The sequence below is a fragment of the Muntiacus reevesi genome, chromosome 2, assembly GCF_963930625.1.
Source record: "Muntiacus reevesi chromosome 2, mMunRee1.1, whole genome shotgun sequence".
Taxonomy (NCBI): Eukaryota; Metazoa; Chordata; class Mammalia; order Artiodactyla; family Cervidae; genus Muntiacus; species Muntiacus reevesi.
In genome coordinates, this window is record NC_089250.1 from 137,560,630 (window position 1) to 137,575,754 (window position 15,125).

Sequence of the window (15,125 nt, forward strand, 5' to 3'; positions counted from 1 at the left end):
TGTTTAAATGCTTAAGTTTGGAAGGGCTCCTAGTAGCTCATATGTTTTTACTTTCTGGGATTTGAGAGTTTAAAATAGAGTTGTTGTTTCCCATCTTAATTTTTTAATGTTATTTACTCTGCAGTCTGAACTGGTTTTCATGGCTAGATAAAGGCTTATTCTTTTTAAAAAAGGAATAGTGCATCCTAGTAATCCATGCCACCTTGGCAAGGACCTATCTACAATGCTATTTGACCTGCTAATTGCAGACTTTTAGGGTTGTAAATAGAGTCACTAGGCAATAAATGCAATCACAGAGCTTTTTATGAGCAGGCAAACTGAATGCTGAAAAAATGAAATTTTAACATCAGATGTTGTTTTCACATTTTTGGAAGACAGTACAGTTCTTCTATTCATTTATTGTATAGATGAAATATTTATATTTAAAACTTTAATTTTTTTACATAAGGTAAATCCTTATCTAGCAATTTTGCCATGTTGTAGGCATTACTCATTGTGTTTTGTATATTATCAAGCTTTATGTCCCAGTAGAGTTGGATTCCCTGCTTTGAGGACAGAACTGTCTGTATTCTAAACTAGTCAGAAATCCACCCTTTAACCTAATGAATAGGGGTTAAAAAATTGCTAGCCAAATTTCTCAGAATATAAACTTTAATACAACAATGTACTGTCAGAATGACAAAATGCATTATTTAGCATAAATAACAGAATACTTTTATTATTCAGAACTTCTTCATAACATTTATAACTTTATGCTTTTTCATACTGACTTCATGTTATACAAAGAAGGAATGAAGAAGAAATTAAGTATCTTGTGTATGATCACCAGCCAGCCACAAACATGTTGCAGTCTTCCCTTTGGGGTGTAACATGTACCACATTGAAGACTTGAACTCACCTCCCTGAGAGTCCTCATCAGGATGAATTGGATCCATTTCTATTTTGGTGTGCTACACCGAATTTAGATATGGAGTGCCAGTTTCATAGCAATAAGAGAACAAAAATGGCCTGTTAATGGTAGAGAGCAACATTAGACTCTGTGGGCAGGTAAGCCCTGCTGAACAGGTGGGGGCCCAGTTGGAGTGGGGCTGGCTGGGATGCAGGCCTCCTCTCTTGTTCTGTGTACCTGTCTCTACATCTCGTTTCCAGCACAATTCCCTGGAAGCACAGATGGAATATTATAGACTTATCTATAGATATCTTAAATGAATGACAGTAGTGGTTGTAAAAATTACATGCATATACCTGCTATGAAAATTCAAGCAATAGGAAACATTCTAAAGATAAATATTTAAAAATTGCTTTAAATCCTACCACTCAGAAATAGGACATTTCATTAACATTTAATGAACTTCATTGTAGCCCATTGTGACTATATATAGGCAGGATGGTTAGAAACAATGTTACAAAAATGGGATCTCACTATCCGAACTATTTTTGTTGTTGTTGTTAGAGTTATCTATTTAATTGAGTTTATTGACGTGTAATGTTTGAACAATAAGCAGCATCCCTTTAATGTGTTATTCATACAAATTCTATGAATTTTATCCCTACACTTGGATAGATTTTATCCCACCACACTCAGGATACAGAACACTTCAGTCATCTCCTTTGGGATGACAAAGGAGACTGCTCCCTGGTAGTCTATCGCTGGATTCAGAACACTTCAGTTCTGTAGTACTCTATGCCTCTCTCCCCTCCCAGCCCAGAGCAAGCAATGAAATGTTTTTAGTCACTACAGATTAGTTGACTCTTTTAGAATTTTATATAAATGCAGTCATCCAATAATTACTCTTTTGTGACGATGACTTTCATTCAGAACAATAATTTTGTGATTTGTTAATTTTGAGAGAATGAGTCAGCAGTGATTCATTACTTTTCACTGCTGAGTGGCCTTGCATTTATCTTAAATGAAGATTTTAATTTTACTTCAGTTTAATGAAAGAAACATTTTTTAAGGGGAGGAATTACAGAACTTCAGAGAACTGTGTCCTTAATCACAAGAAATATTAGTTCTTAGAGAACACTAAAATCAATAACCAGTGGTTAGGTGTTACCTTTTCACCATCTCTGAACTCCCTGCTATAAAACATGAGAAATTCGAATACTTACACTGCTTCCCACATCTCTACTTCTGTTTTGTAAGCTATTTATTATCAGTATTTTTTATTGTTATCAGGATTTATAAAATTAATTTATAATTTCTTTGTCTATTTTTTTTAAACCAGAGCATTTATTGCATGACTAATGGTCGAAATTCTTAAGATGAACTGGATGCTGCCCCAGCGGCTCTCTTGGGTTAGGTGTTCTCCCAGAAGCCACGCCTGAATCTTCAGTATACCATTTGTAGGTGCCTCGCTCACTTGGCCTAGGTGGTGTTCCATCTGTAGCCTTGGCAACTTGTCACATTTCCTCTTCTGCCTGGCGGTGTTGCCACAGTGGTCATAGGTCTGCTTCTGAAGGTCGGAGGCCTTGGAACCACAGTCTTACTTCCAGATGACAGTGTTCCCTTTGTCATCTCTCTTCTATGGTTGAGACCAAAGAGGCACAATCGTTTATTCCTACTTCTACTTTTCTATGCGCTTGATACGTAGCCTCAGACTTTTTATCTTGGCTTGTCCATTCCTGTGTATTTTATTTTGACTCATATCTTGATTAGCTAGATTTTTGCCATCTGGTAGTTTTTCACAGTCTCTAAGCTAAGTGCACACCTACGAAGATCTGTTTGTTACATTTTTGAAAGTCAGTTTGGAAGAATATATAAGTTGTTGGGTCATTACTTTCTTCTCAGAAACTGGAGGACATTGCCTCAGTGTTTCTTGGTGTTACAGGTATAAATGGCTGATTTGATTTTCTCCCTTGCAGGTGACTTTGTTTTTCTGCATAGATGTTCATATAATTCTTAATTCTTCATATTAAGAATGTTTGGGTGATTAATGTCTTCATATTAAGAATGGGTGATTCTGCATCTATTTTTTCCTTGATATAGGTTACACATATCCATAGAATCCACTTTTTTTTTTTTAATTTCAGGAAAGTTTTTTTTCCATTGTATCTTTGAACATTTTTCTAATACATTGGGAATACCATGTATGTCTATGTCGAATCTCTTTGTCATTTATATTATGTTCTTTATATTTTTAATAGATTTATTCTTTTTCCTTTTTGCTTTAGTTTCCTCAAGACTGTGGACTGTCCCTTGCTTATTCTATTTGAGTAGCTTTACTATGGATTATATTGCTTTTATATTCAATTCCATTCTTCTCATTCTACTACTAGTTTTGCTAGTCTATTTTTAATTTTACTGTTGTCTTACAATCTCCTTTGAATTCTTGTGGTTTTGAAACTATAGATATTATTAGTATGAAGTTTTCATGTTCCATTGGGTATTTCCTTTGATGTATTTTTCATTTGCCTTTTGTGTTCCTCTCTTCCATTGTTATTTTCTTAGTTCGGTGTGTATGCATGTGCAGTCACGCACTCTATTTACATATTCAGTCAACTACTACAAGACCTTTGTGTGACTTCTGATTCAGAGTTGTTACATGTGGTGTGCTGTGACTCTCTAGTGCGTCTTTTTGTGAACACATGGGTGTATTTCTGTTTGGTATGTACCTGGAAATAGAATTCCTTGGCCATAGGGTGAGCATATGTTCAACCTCAGTGGATGCTGACAAGCTGTTTTCCAAAACAGTTGTATTGCTACACATTTTTACCAACAGTTCCAGTGGCTCTCCATCGTCTCCAACACTTGGCACTTTCCATCTTTCTCATTTTAGTCACTTGGGGGATGCACTGATTTGTGTCAAATTAAATAGCATCGATTAACACACATAAACTACAATTTTTTATATTAACCCTTTGAAATTCTGTTTTGGGACTACCTTTGTTCTCAACTTGATTTGTAGGAATTCTTTATTCTGGTTTATGTATCTTTCATCATAAATATGTATTACAAATATTTTCTCCCTGTGAATTGCCTTCTTACTCTCTTAATATTGGATTTGGGTGAAAATAAACTCTTAATTTTAATGTAGTCCATTTGATCAATTTTTTAAAGATTAATTCTTTAGTTGTATAGTATTGTCTTTTGCCTATTCAAGGTTATGAAGGTATTTTATTGTTATACCTTTCTCATTTAGATCCACAATCATTTTACAACTTACCTTTACATATGGTTTGATGTAGAGATCAACATACTTTTTCTGTCCATGTGAAAATCCAGTTGACTCAGCACCATTTATTGACCCACTTCATTTCAGTGATACCTTGGTCCTAAACCAGGTAACTGATTATAATGGAATGGTTCTGCATTCTCTATTCTATTCCACTAGTCAGTTTGTGTCTCTTTTGTCAATGTCATCTTAGTTACTATAGCTTTGTAATAAAGTCTTCCTTCCAGTATAAATTCTCCAGTTTTGTTCTATTTGAAGATTGCTTTGGCTTTTATTAAGCCTTTGTATTTTCAAAGAAATTTTGTCAAATTTACATACACACATCCACAAACTTGGTTATTTTGGTTTAGAATTGCATTGAATCCGTAGGCTATTTTGTGTTCTTGTGGTCTTTATGCAGAGGTTTTAAACAACTTGTTTTCCTCTGAAAACTATTCATTCCTTAGTGGACCTTGCCATCTGTTGTGAGGGGAGGGCAGGAATGCACTGAGGACAGCCTCAGCTTTCTATTTATTCAAACTCTGTCTCACCAATTCTATCTCTTTGGTCTGGAGAACTCACCTTTTTGACTTGGGTTTTCCAGAAGTTGAGAAGGCTCATGTTAAGCAAGCCTGTGAAGCTACAGGGTCTGTGTTAGGATCTGATCATTGCTGCCAACCTCCCTGCCTTCACTCCTTTTTACCCAAAGCATTCTCTTTGGCACAGATGACTAACAGAAGTCAGTGCAAATGTATGTCAGAATAGTTTCCCCTCAGCAGCTCATCCTCTGCTGCTGTTGTGTGTGTCAGATTGGATTTTTGAGGGACATCCTTCCTTCTTCTGTGCCCTGTCTACATTCTACGACCTCTTGCTCCAATGAAAAGATTACTGGCTCTGCCTTTGCTTACTTAAAAACAACTGCATGCATGTATATATGTTTAATCCTCAACTTGTTCCAAAAAGTTTTTAATGGAGCTCCCAAAAATACATGTAACATTAAAGAAAAAATGAAGGCTAATAGGAAAATAAAAATAAGACGAAGTATGGGGCAGGCCCACAATGTGTACAGTGAGAGGTATAAATATTTATTAGACATGGGCCACAGATTTGGTCAAGGGATTTCTAGTAACTAATATAAAACAGAAACAGGATCTTTTATGTGAATCTATATCCATGGCTGAAAAAGAAACTACTTATAAGCTCTTCTTTTAAGAACTTTTGCTAAGAGAGAAGGAAAGGAGAAAATAAAAAATAATACTGAGTTAAGAAAGGGGTTTTCAGATCTGAAAGAGACATGTGCACCCCAATGTTCATCGCAGCACTGTTTATAATAGCCAGGACATGGAAGCAACCTAGATGCCCCTCAGCAGATGAATGGATAAGGAAGCTGGGGTACATATACACCATGGAATATTACTCAGCCGTTAAAAAGAATTCATTTGAATCAGTTCTAATGAGATGGATGAAACTGGAGCCCATTATACAGAGTGAAGTAAGCTAGAAAGATAAAGAACATTACAGCATACTAACACATATATATGGAATTTAGAAAGATGGTAATGATAACCCTATATGCAAAACAGAAAAAGAGACACAGATGTACAGAACAAACTTTTGAACTCTGTGGGAGGAGGTGAGGGTGGGATGTTTCAAAAGAACAGCATGTATATTATCTATGGTGAAACAGATCACCAGCCCAGGTGGGATGCATGAGACAAGTGCTCAGGCCTGGTGCACTGGGAGGACCCAGAGGAATCAGGTGGAGAGGGAGGTGGGAGAGGGGATCGGGATGGGGAATACGTGTAACTCTATGGCTGATTCATATCAATGTATGACAAAACCCACTGAAATGTTGTGGAGTAATTAGCCTCCAACTAATAAAAAAAAAAAAAAGAAAACAAAATTTTTAAAATTAGGAAAAAAAAAAGGGGGGGTTTTCAATTAGAGACTTGTATGGTAAAAATGAGGGAAAAAAGGTGAAAATCAGGAATATTGTGCTATCAACAAAGGAAGCAGTACTGGATAGTTGAATGTACACCCTTTTTTCTTAAGTATACTAATTTTAAAAGTGTTTCATCTTTTTAAAAAATGCAACACTGATTTACTTTGTGAAGTCAAAGAATGTTTGCCATTCTGTCTGCTTTAATAGAGCTGTTTTATTGTTCTGGATTAGAAAATGGAGTACAACAGTATTATTTTTCTCTATATATACAGCTTTTTTCTCACACATATTTAGCAAATAGCAAAGTATCCAGGTTTAAAAATAAAATCAACATGTATTAAAAGTAATTGGTGCATAAAAAATATTGATAATTTTGGTTGATGGTTGTGTGGTCTGTACAGTCTGGCACTTGGTAGAGACAAAGTCTATCCTAAGGGATTGTTTATTTCAATTTGGCAGCCTGCCTTGTGTGTCCCCTCTCCCCATTCTATGTTTTTATTTGGCTCTTTTTTTTCTGACTTTTTTAGTTTAAAAAATTACATGTTTAATGTGTACAACATGATGTTTTGATGTATGGATATACAGTAAAATCATTACTACAGTCAAGTGAATTAACAGTACTTTTTTGTGTGTGGTGAGAACACCTGAGATCCACTATTTTAGCACATTTTTTCAGTATATAATAAGGATTAAAATGACTTATATAAAGTGATTAAAGTGTGCTACTAATAATTTACCTAAAAACTTAGGACATTTCCACACGTGATCCCCTTTTTTCTCCTTAGTACAGCAGTCAAGAATGACTTTAAGTGCTACTGGATCTACAAAGTATGTGTTGGAATTACATACTACACATTACTTTGGGAAACATATAACGTGCATCAGTGAACAGATAAGGGTAATGACTCACTGATGTAAATATGCCACAGGGTCACCACCAATCCAAAGGCAGGCCACCAGTGTACCCCAATCAGGGAAGGTCAAGTGGGATTTAAATGCCAAATGGCCCACTTACTTTGCCCTCTTCCTGGTCAATCCAGACCAGTTAAAAATAACCTATATCCAGAAGATTTGGAGCAGAGATTACACCCAAGGTGCTGCTGAGGACTCTCTCTTTCAAGCAAGACATGGATTTTTATCTAGATAAGTTTTCATTTATTGTAGTTTGTAGTAGTCAATTGCCATGTCTTCTATCAATTTAAAAGTCTAGCTATAGTTGCTATTATGAACTCATTATTATTGCTGTGTAAAATGCCATTTTTCTTGACTTGGAAGTTATAAAAAGATGACCTAAGTGGCGGCTGTATTATGCACACATAATTCTAGTCCATTTCTTGCTTTCTAGTATTTCAGTCTCCTGGAATGACAGAGCTATATTTGGTCTTGGGTTCTGCAATTCTATTTTAAACTGGGAATAACCTCAAAACTTACCAGTAATAATGATACAGAATAATTAAATTCTGTAGCAATTTACTGTTCTTAAATGCATTCCCAGTTATCTCATCTGCATCAACATTCCACAAATATTTACTGATCACAGGTTGAGTGCCAGGCAGTTAGCAGGGCAGCTATTATCCCCATTTGAGAAAACAAATACTTAGAGATGTTAAATGAGGTGTCCAGGACGCTGCAACTACCACGTGGGGAAGCTGGGAACTGAACCCGGGCTGCTTACTGAGTCGGTGTACTGCCCTGCTATCCTGGCTCTACTGTGTGCTAGCCATTTACCCTTGGAGCAAGTTTCCTAACCTCTATATGCTGTCGTTTGTTGCGAGACTAAGAGTTTTCATAGAGCACTTAGGACAGTGCCTGGGGAGTGGGAAGCATTAGGTGTCTGCTGTTATTATTTGGGGCTTGACCCAGTGTTCTTTTCTACATTATGCTGCCTCTGTCTCTATACAGGTGAATAGACTATTTCCTCCTTTCCAATGGGATTTTCCTGTATTTAACTGTTGACTTCATTTGTCACTGCACATCTGTCTTTGGCCTGTATTCCTAAAAATGTTCTTTTTGGAATATCTTATCTTTTAAAAACCACTCCCAGATTTACACTCTTGTTTTCATGAACACTAAAAATTGAGGGTGATCCATGTATGAGGGGACTGTTAGCGGGAAACTCTTTGAAGAAAGGTAGAAATAAGTCATTGTAAAATAGAATTGCAAGACTTCATTTTAAAAACAACTTGGAAGATTTATTTTTTTCTATGTGTGAGTACTGTTGTAATCTGCAGCTTCTGAAAGCTCTCCCATAGTTTCTATAATCACTCTGAAATTATCTGGTAAATAATTCAACATGTCTAACAATTGGACAAATACCAGATATTCTTTTATTTTATTTTATCTTTTGTGGCTTGGAGAACAAATTTTATTTATTTATTTTTATTAGTTGGGGAATACATGTAAATCCATGGCTAATTCATGTCAATGTATGGCAAAAACCACTACAAAAAAACAGATATTCTTTATTAAAGTTTCTCAATTACTACAGAAAAATTTAAATCTATTGTTTTTATTGAAATGGTCCTGGAAGGAAACTTATATACTGATTACATGAATATTTGCTAATAATCTGTTTTAAGAGTTTAAATTATCTTACTCAAAGTATAAGTAGAGAGGTAACTTAATTCTAGAGAGAAAACTGAAAGCAAGAAAAGTAAGACTTAGTTTATCTTCTTTCTATAATAAGATGCTCTTATTAAGCATCATAGGGTTGTTTGTTGAATCAAAGACAAATTAATGATGGCACTTTATTTTGAATTTTCATCTTACAGAGTTTAAACATCTTCCAGAACCTAAATAAACGCCAGTATGAAACAGTTATTCATTTGTTTGAAGTTGCAATAATAGCAACTGACCTGGCTTTATATTTCAAGTAAGTACAGAACTCCCTTATACTTCTGCCTTCCACAGTCTACTGCCTTAAAGTTAAAAGACATTTATTTAGAGACACATTTCTTCATTTTCTTTTTGGATTACCAATAAATACCCTTAAGATGCCTGATGGTGGATTTACTGGACATTTGGAACATATTTTAAGAAGCTAAGCCCCTAATATTAGTTTGGGACATTTGGAACATATTTTAAAAAGCTAAGCCCCTAATATTAGTTTGTTATCTGAAGAAATTGCATCAAGGTAGATGACTGCTAGAACAGTGATGCTATAAAACCTTACACAGTGCCTTTTGATCTGGGGAATTCATCATAGTTTGCAGTCTGGTATTTAGAGTTGCAGGCTCAGATCCTGCCAGAGTCTGAAAGCTGAAAAATCTTAGTGATACTGATGCACATTAACAAACTAAAAAAATTTCTGAGTTACATACAGCAGAGGCATTAGCCTATTTATAATGATGATGATTACCTAGGAGACCAGATACTCCAAGTTTCTGTACATTTTCTTGTCAGTGAACTATAAAGTTTAAAATGCATTAGGACAAAGTGAACTAGTTACAGGGTCTAAATAGTTAATAACTTGGGCAGTATTAAATTGTGCCTATCCAACCCTTCATTAAAAATTCAGTTATTAAATAGTTCAAACGTGAAAGCGGATACTTAGATAAGTGATATCCAAATAGCTATGGCCCAGATTCAACAAATGCTAAGATTTTCTTAGATCTCTTTTTTCAAGGAAAGTGGTATAATCGAGGCATTCTGTACTCACTCTATCATGAATGCCACCCCCCTACCCCACTTCTCCTTCACAAATACCACTGTCTTGGTATTGTTATGTATTCATCCTTACCATTCATGTTTTCTATGGCATTATTAAGTGTTTAAAATTTTTCCATAAATGGTATCATACTGTATATACCTTTCTGCAACTTGTTTTCAAACAATACTTTGAAGATTTAGCTTGGTGGTAAATTGAGATCCAGGTCATTCTTTTTAAATGTATATTGAACTGTGTAATTTTTATCATAATTAATTTAGCCATTCTTCTATTCATGGATATTTAGATTATTTCCAATTTTTCATCACTGCCAACACTGTATATGTTTGTGTATATAAGTTTCTGTAAAGTACATATGGGAATTGCTGGAATGTTTGCATATCTTCAATTTTATACCACATGGCAAAACTCCTACACTCCTTAGTAGGTACACCAATTTAAACTCCTCCCAGCAGTGTTACAAGAGTTCCTATTATTCCATATCTGGACTCTTCTTGATCTGGGCATATTTAAATATATTTGTTAATTTGAGTGTGAGACAGATTATTCTTCTTCACACTTATAATTTTGTACCTTTTCATATATTTTAGGTTCTAATATTTGGTTAGTTTTATACTTTACAATGTCTCATCATAGCCTGTGGCCTTTGTTATGATCTCTTTTTGTCACATGTAGCTCTTAGTTTTAATGTATTTAAATTTACTATTTTTTTTTCCTTTCTGACTTGTGATATTTCTGTCTTAAACCCTTTCTGTATCAAGGTTACACAGCCATTCCCTGTTCTCCTCCCTAGGTCCACAGAGTGGAAATATGAAACCTGGAAGGACATATTAAAGACACTTTAAACCTCTGGTCTTATATGCTAAAATTGTTGCACAGTTGTCTCTTTTTTAGGAAGAGAACCATGTTTCAAAAAATTGTTGATGCCTGTGAAAAAATGGAAACTGAAGAAGAGGCCATCAAATATGTAACCATTGATCCAACCAAAAAAGAGATTATCATGTGAGAAATCAAATTTTGTTTTGCTTTTGGCAAAAATAACTTGTTTTATATTTCTATTTAAACATGTTTTGTTTTCTTTCACAGGGCGATGATGATGACTGCGTGTGATCTGTCAGCTATAACCAAGCCCTGGGAGGTACAAAGTCAGGTGAGTGGTTCCCATTTTCTGTCAGGCCCTCGGGCTTTGCCTAGGCGCCATGGGACAGTGAATGTGAAGGTATCTGGCAACCTCAGAATTTAACTATAACCAATTATATGACTATATATTTTAAAAGCAATTACCTTCATTACCCTGGACCTGTCCTCTGAAACCATCAGTTTATAATTTACAAAGAAGAAAAAGGAAGTTAAGAAGTTAAGTACAATGTTCCCTGTTGGGTTTCTGTTAGAGAAGAAAAGCAAACAGCTTTCAAGAGCTGACAGATGTCAGTAGGTCATCTGGTTAGGCCCAGGACAAGGGAAACAGAAGGAACCTAGAAAGAAAATGCTCTCTGGAAGGAATTCCTGTTATCACCGGACAGGCTGTAAGAAGTTTAGATAAAATTATTCATGGAGTGTCTGGGTTTTTAGTAGAGGAGATAAAGCATGACAGGCAAGGATGAATCATTAGTGTCTTCATCCCTCAAGGGTAGTTTTGCTCCTAGTCTCTTCGGTGTGCTGTCAGTCATGAGACGGCACTATCTGCAGGTTCAGTTTAAAGGCATCTTCTAAGGAAGGTCTTCCTCACCCTTGGGCAGTGTGGGGAATGAGTGGGAGCCATCTGCTTACCACTTGGTTTCTTACTAATCGATGAAAGAATTCTCCCTCAGTTAATTCATAGGGAAAACCCTAAGCAGAAGAGGCCAGAATACCCTGGGTTCAACTGTAAATGTGGATTGTATCTGTTAAGATAGAATAGCTGGGCTCCAAACCAGATACCTGTGCTCCCTCCTCACCGACTGCCTGCTCTTCCTCCTCAATTCTTTATCTACATAGTCACCCAAGCCAAAAACCTGGGTTCATGCTTGAGTCCATCTCCCTCATTTCAAAACCATTTCTGTCCATCACTCTTGCCACCCTCTTAGTTCTTACTTCCCTCTGTCATCAGAACTATGGTGGCAGCCTCCTAAGTGATCCTCTCTTAGGATGAACTCTCCAACCTTTCTCTGAGTTGCTGCTGGAATGCTTATAAATAGAGTTCTGCTTCGCTACTGCTTTGCTTAAGAAGCCTTCTAAACTCCCCACTGCTGGAGGTTTTCAACCTTTTTTAAAGAAAAAAGCAATGTTTATTTTCCTTGCACAAGAAGTTGTACATAGATCACTTTTTATAAGAGGAAAAAGCAAAGTTCCTGTACTTTATAATCTTTCTTGGCACCCACTTTTGTACCACTTGTGCACTTTGGAGGGACCGTACGGCTCAAAGAAAAAGAACTACTGGCCCAGAGAATCAAGTTAAACTTCCCAGTGAAGCATACATGATTTGTTGCTACCTGTCCTTAACTCACACTCCCCAATTTATTTCTCTTATTTCCCATGTTACTGCCTCACACTCTTAAGCTCCTACTCACACAAGCCCTAGACATTCAACTTTATCTCCACAAAGTCTTCCCTTTCTTCTTTACTGGTAAACTACTAATCTTCTTTGATGATACAGCATAAATGCAACCTCCCTTATCTTTCTCTTTGATCCACAGCAGTTGATAGTGTATGATAGAACTTTCCACATTCTTTACATGACTGACTTCATTAGACTGTAAGCATCTTAAAGATCAAGGTCACATCTTAACTCCTCTTGGTAAGCCTGTATCATGTCAATGTAAGGCAGCTAGAAGGTGTTCAACAAACTTGATAAATATGGTTTTTAAAAAACCATATAAATGAACTCTCAATATCCCCACAACATAATCAGGTGAAGTCGTGTTCTAAGCTGTGCATGTATGTGCATAAAGACACAGGCAGATACATGCTAGATGCTGGCAGATGATAAGCAGGACAAGAGGAGGATCTGGGAAGCTTTGGAGCTTGAATCATAATGAAATGGAATTAAGACATCCTCCCTTCTCCCCTTTTTATTGTTGAGAGGTGATGACAATAGCAGCTAGGAGATTGGCACACCCAGAATGAGTCTATCACACTGAAGTAGGAAGAGAAATCCCCCTTGCCCATTTCAGTATAATCTGTAAATAACATCATTTTAAAGCCAAAGAACATATGGTATGACAATACCTCAAGCATTAATTATAAATTCTGTTCTTAAATGTTAGTCATTTAAGGATAAAATGTTATGATAAAATGCAAATTCTCTGTTAATAAGTCTGAACCATGACTTTCATGAATCATGTCCTCCTCCTTTGCAGGTAGCACTCCTGGTTGCAAATGAATTTTGGGAACAAGGAGATCTGGAGAGAACAGTGCTGCAGCAACAACCCATTGTAAAACCCTTGACATAAAAATGCACTACTGATTAAAAATTATCCATACAAATCAGTCTGTTTTGTCCACTGGATCTTAGAAAATTATCTTTAAAGAATTTATTTCTCTTTCTAGCCAATGATGGACAGAAACAAAAAAGATGAACTACCTAAACTTCAAGTTGGATTTATTGACTTTGTCTGTACTTTTGTATATAAGGTAAGTAAATAGATTATTTGAGTGAAATATATCATTTTCTGGATGAGAATTTTTCTTTCAAACTGTAACTAAAATCAAAGTCACTCTCATCCCTCATGGAAAGTCACTAAGGGTGTCATCATTTCTCCAAGGTAGTTTGAGGTATTACCCTTATCTTTCCTTCAAGGATGCAATGAAAGGTGAGAGAACTCAGGTGTAAGCAAATTGAATAAACTTACTTAGGTGAGCAGGAAAGACAAGAGCTACCTTTCCCACTTTCAAGGTACTGAATTAATCTCATCCTAACAGCTCTGAGCACTGTAATAATTCCTTAGGGCTCCTTCTCTGCATATGAAAGGTACTGAAAATGAACCAAATGATTTAAGTAGTTTCTGACCCAAATTTCTCTCTAGGAGTTCTCACGGTTTCACAAAGAAATCACACCTATGCTGAATGGTCTTCAAAACAACAGAGTGGAATGGAAATCCCTAGCTGATGAGTATGATGAAAAGATGAAGGTAATTGAAGAGATGAAAAAGCAGGAAGAAGGAAATACGACTGAAAAAGGTTAGATGGAATCTGTTTTGGCTTCTTGTAAAGTAGCTGTAAGTCCAGCAGAGCTTAATCTCACATGACAAAAGCATAAAAAGTAAATGCAAACAGGAAATTTGCTTTACCGCCCACAGACTGAGAATTATAAGAAGCTGATTAGTGGTTTTCAGGGTTTTTATCCCCTTGAACAAGTCTTACTTTATAATTCCCGATGGAATTGCTTGGTCCAGTTGGAGTTGGGGTTAGGGATAGGTTTCTTCATCCACTCAATAAAGTGGCTCCTGAGGTACCTCTGCAGAATACTGAATTTTAAGAAATAATATGAAAACCATAGGATTAGTGTGATCAATCAGGTTTAGGTAAGAAAATAATTTTAGTCCTAACATTCTGTATTAGCTGTAAGACTTTGGGCTTAATCTTCCTCTCCTTATAATGAGAAAGCTTTACAGATCTCCAGCCTCATTTCCAGATCTAAGGAAGCCCTAGATGTAAAGCTGGCCAGCAGAGTGGGGTGACTTGAAGGTACCCTAAGACTTTGTGCCTCAGATGTTTCTCCGTAGTGCTGTTTATTCTGATGAAATTTCTACTCCTAAAGTCACTCAGTTAGGTTTAACATAATCTTCAGAAAGCCTCTGTTAAGATGCTTACATCACCTATTAGTTCATCAGATGACTCAAATGTCATCTTGAAAGTGGAATATTAATGTCATCATTTCATATTTTGTCTCAAGAGCTCCAGACTTAGAAGGTTTTGTAAGAAATTCTTATTGTTTAATAAACCATCTCTGTCTGGAAAGGCCTTGTTAAAAGAAAAAAAAGCAACATTCTTTTTAGATGGTTCGTGAGTTTAGTGATATTTTAAAGAATTCAGAGGGAGAAAGCATTTTGCTTAAAGGGTTAAGGATATCCTTCAACAGAATAAAAACAGGAGTTCCTGACTCTGGGATATACATTCACTTAAATGTTTAGTGGCTGTGTATTCTGTACAAGGTCCTGAGTTAGGCAGGCCCTGGGAAAAGATGGGGTCCTTATCTCATAGAGCTTACCACCTGGTAGGGGAGCACCAAGTGAAAAATCGATTATTTAACTATAATTATCAGAAGAGCATACCTGGGGCATCAGGGAAGTCGTTCCTGAAGGATGTTTATGCTACACTGAAGACAGGCTTTTTCTAAGCAAAGAAAGGAGGAAGAGTTTTAAAGCAAAGGAGAGGAAAGAAT

General features: G+C 36.1%; 1 protein-coding gene across 3 annotated transcripts in view; it reads left to right on the forward strand.

The window, feature by feature from the left end:
• Nucleotides 1–15,125, forward strand: part of PDE6C (phosphodiesterase 6C) — a 53,099-nt gene that overhangs the window by 33,218 nt on the left and 4,756 nt on the right. For 2 of the 3 annotated variants that reach the window (XM_065922936.1, XM_065922937.1), the window contains 6 exons: nucleotides 8,868–8,968; nucleotides 10,658–10,765; nucleotides 10,850–10,913; nucleotides 13,102–13,176; nucleotides 13,292–13,375; nucleotides 13,768–14,190. In XM_065922936.1, the coding sequence (XP_065779008.1) occupies nucleotides 8,868–8,968; nucleotides 10,658–10,765; nucleotides 10,850–10,913; nucleotides 13,102–13,176; nucleotides 13,292–13,375; nucleotides 13,768–13,926 (591 nt within the window). In that variant the 3' untranslated portion in view covers nucleotides 13,927–14,190. Of the gene's footprint in view, nucleotides 1–8,867; nucleotides 8,969–10,657; nucleotides 10,766–10,849; nucleotides 10,914–13,101; nucleotides 13,177–13,291; nucleotides 13,376–13,767; nucleotides 14,191–15,125 lie in introns of those variants that run through there. The other variant, XM_065922935.1, reaches the window with a different exon arrangement.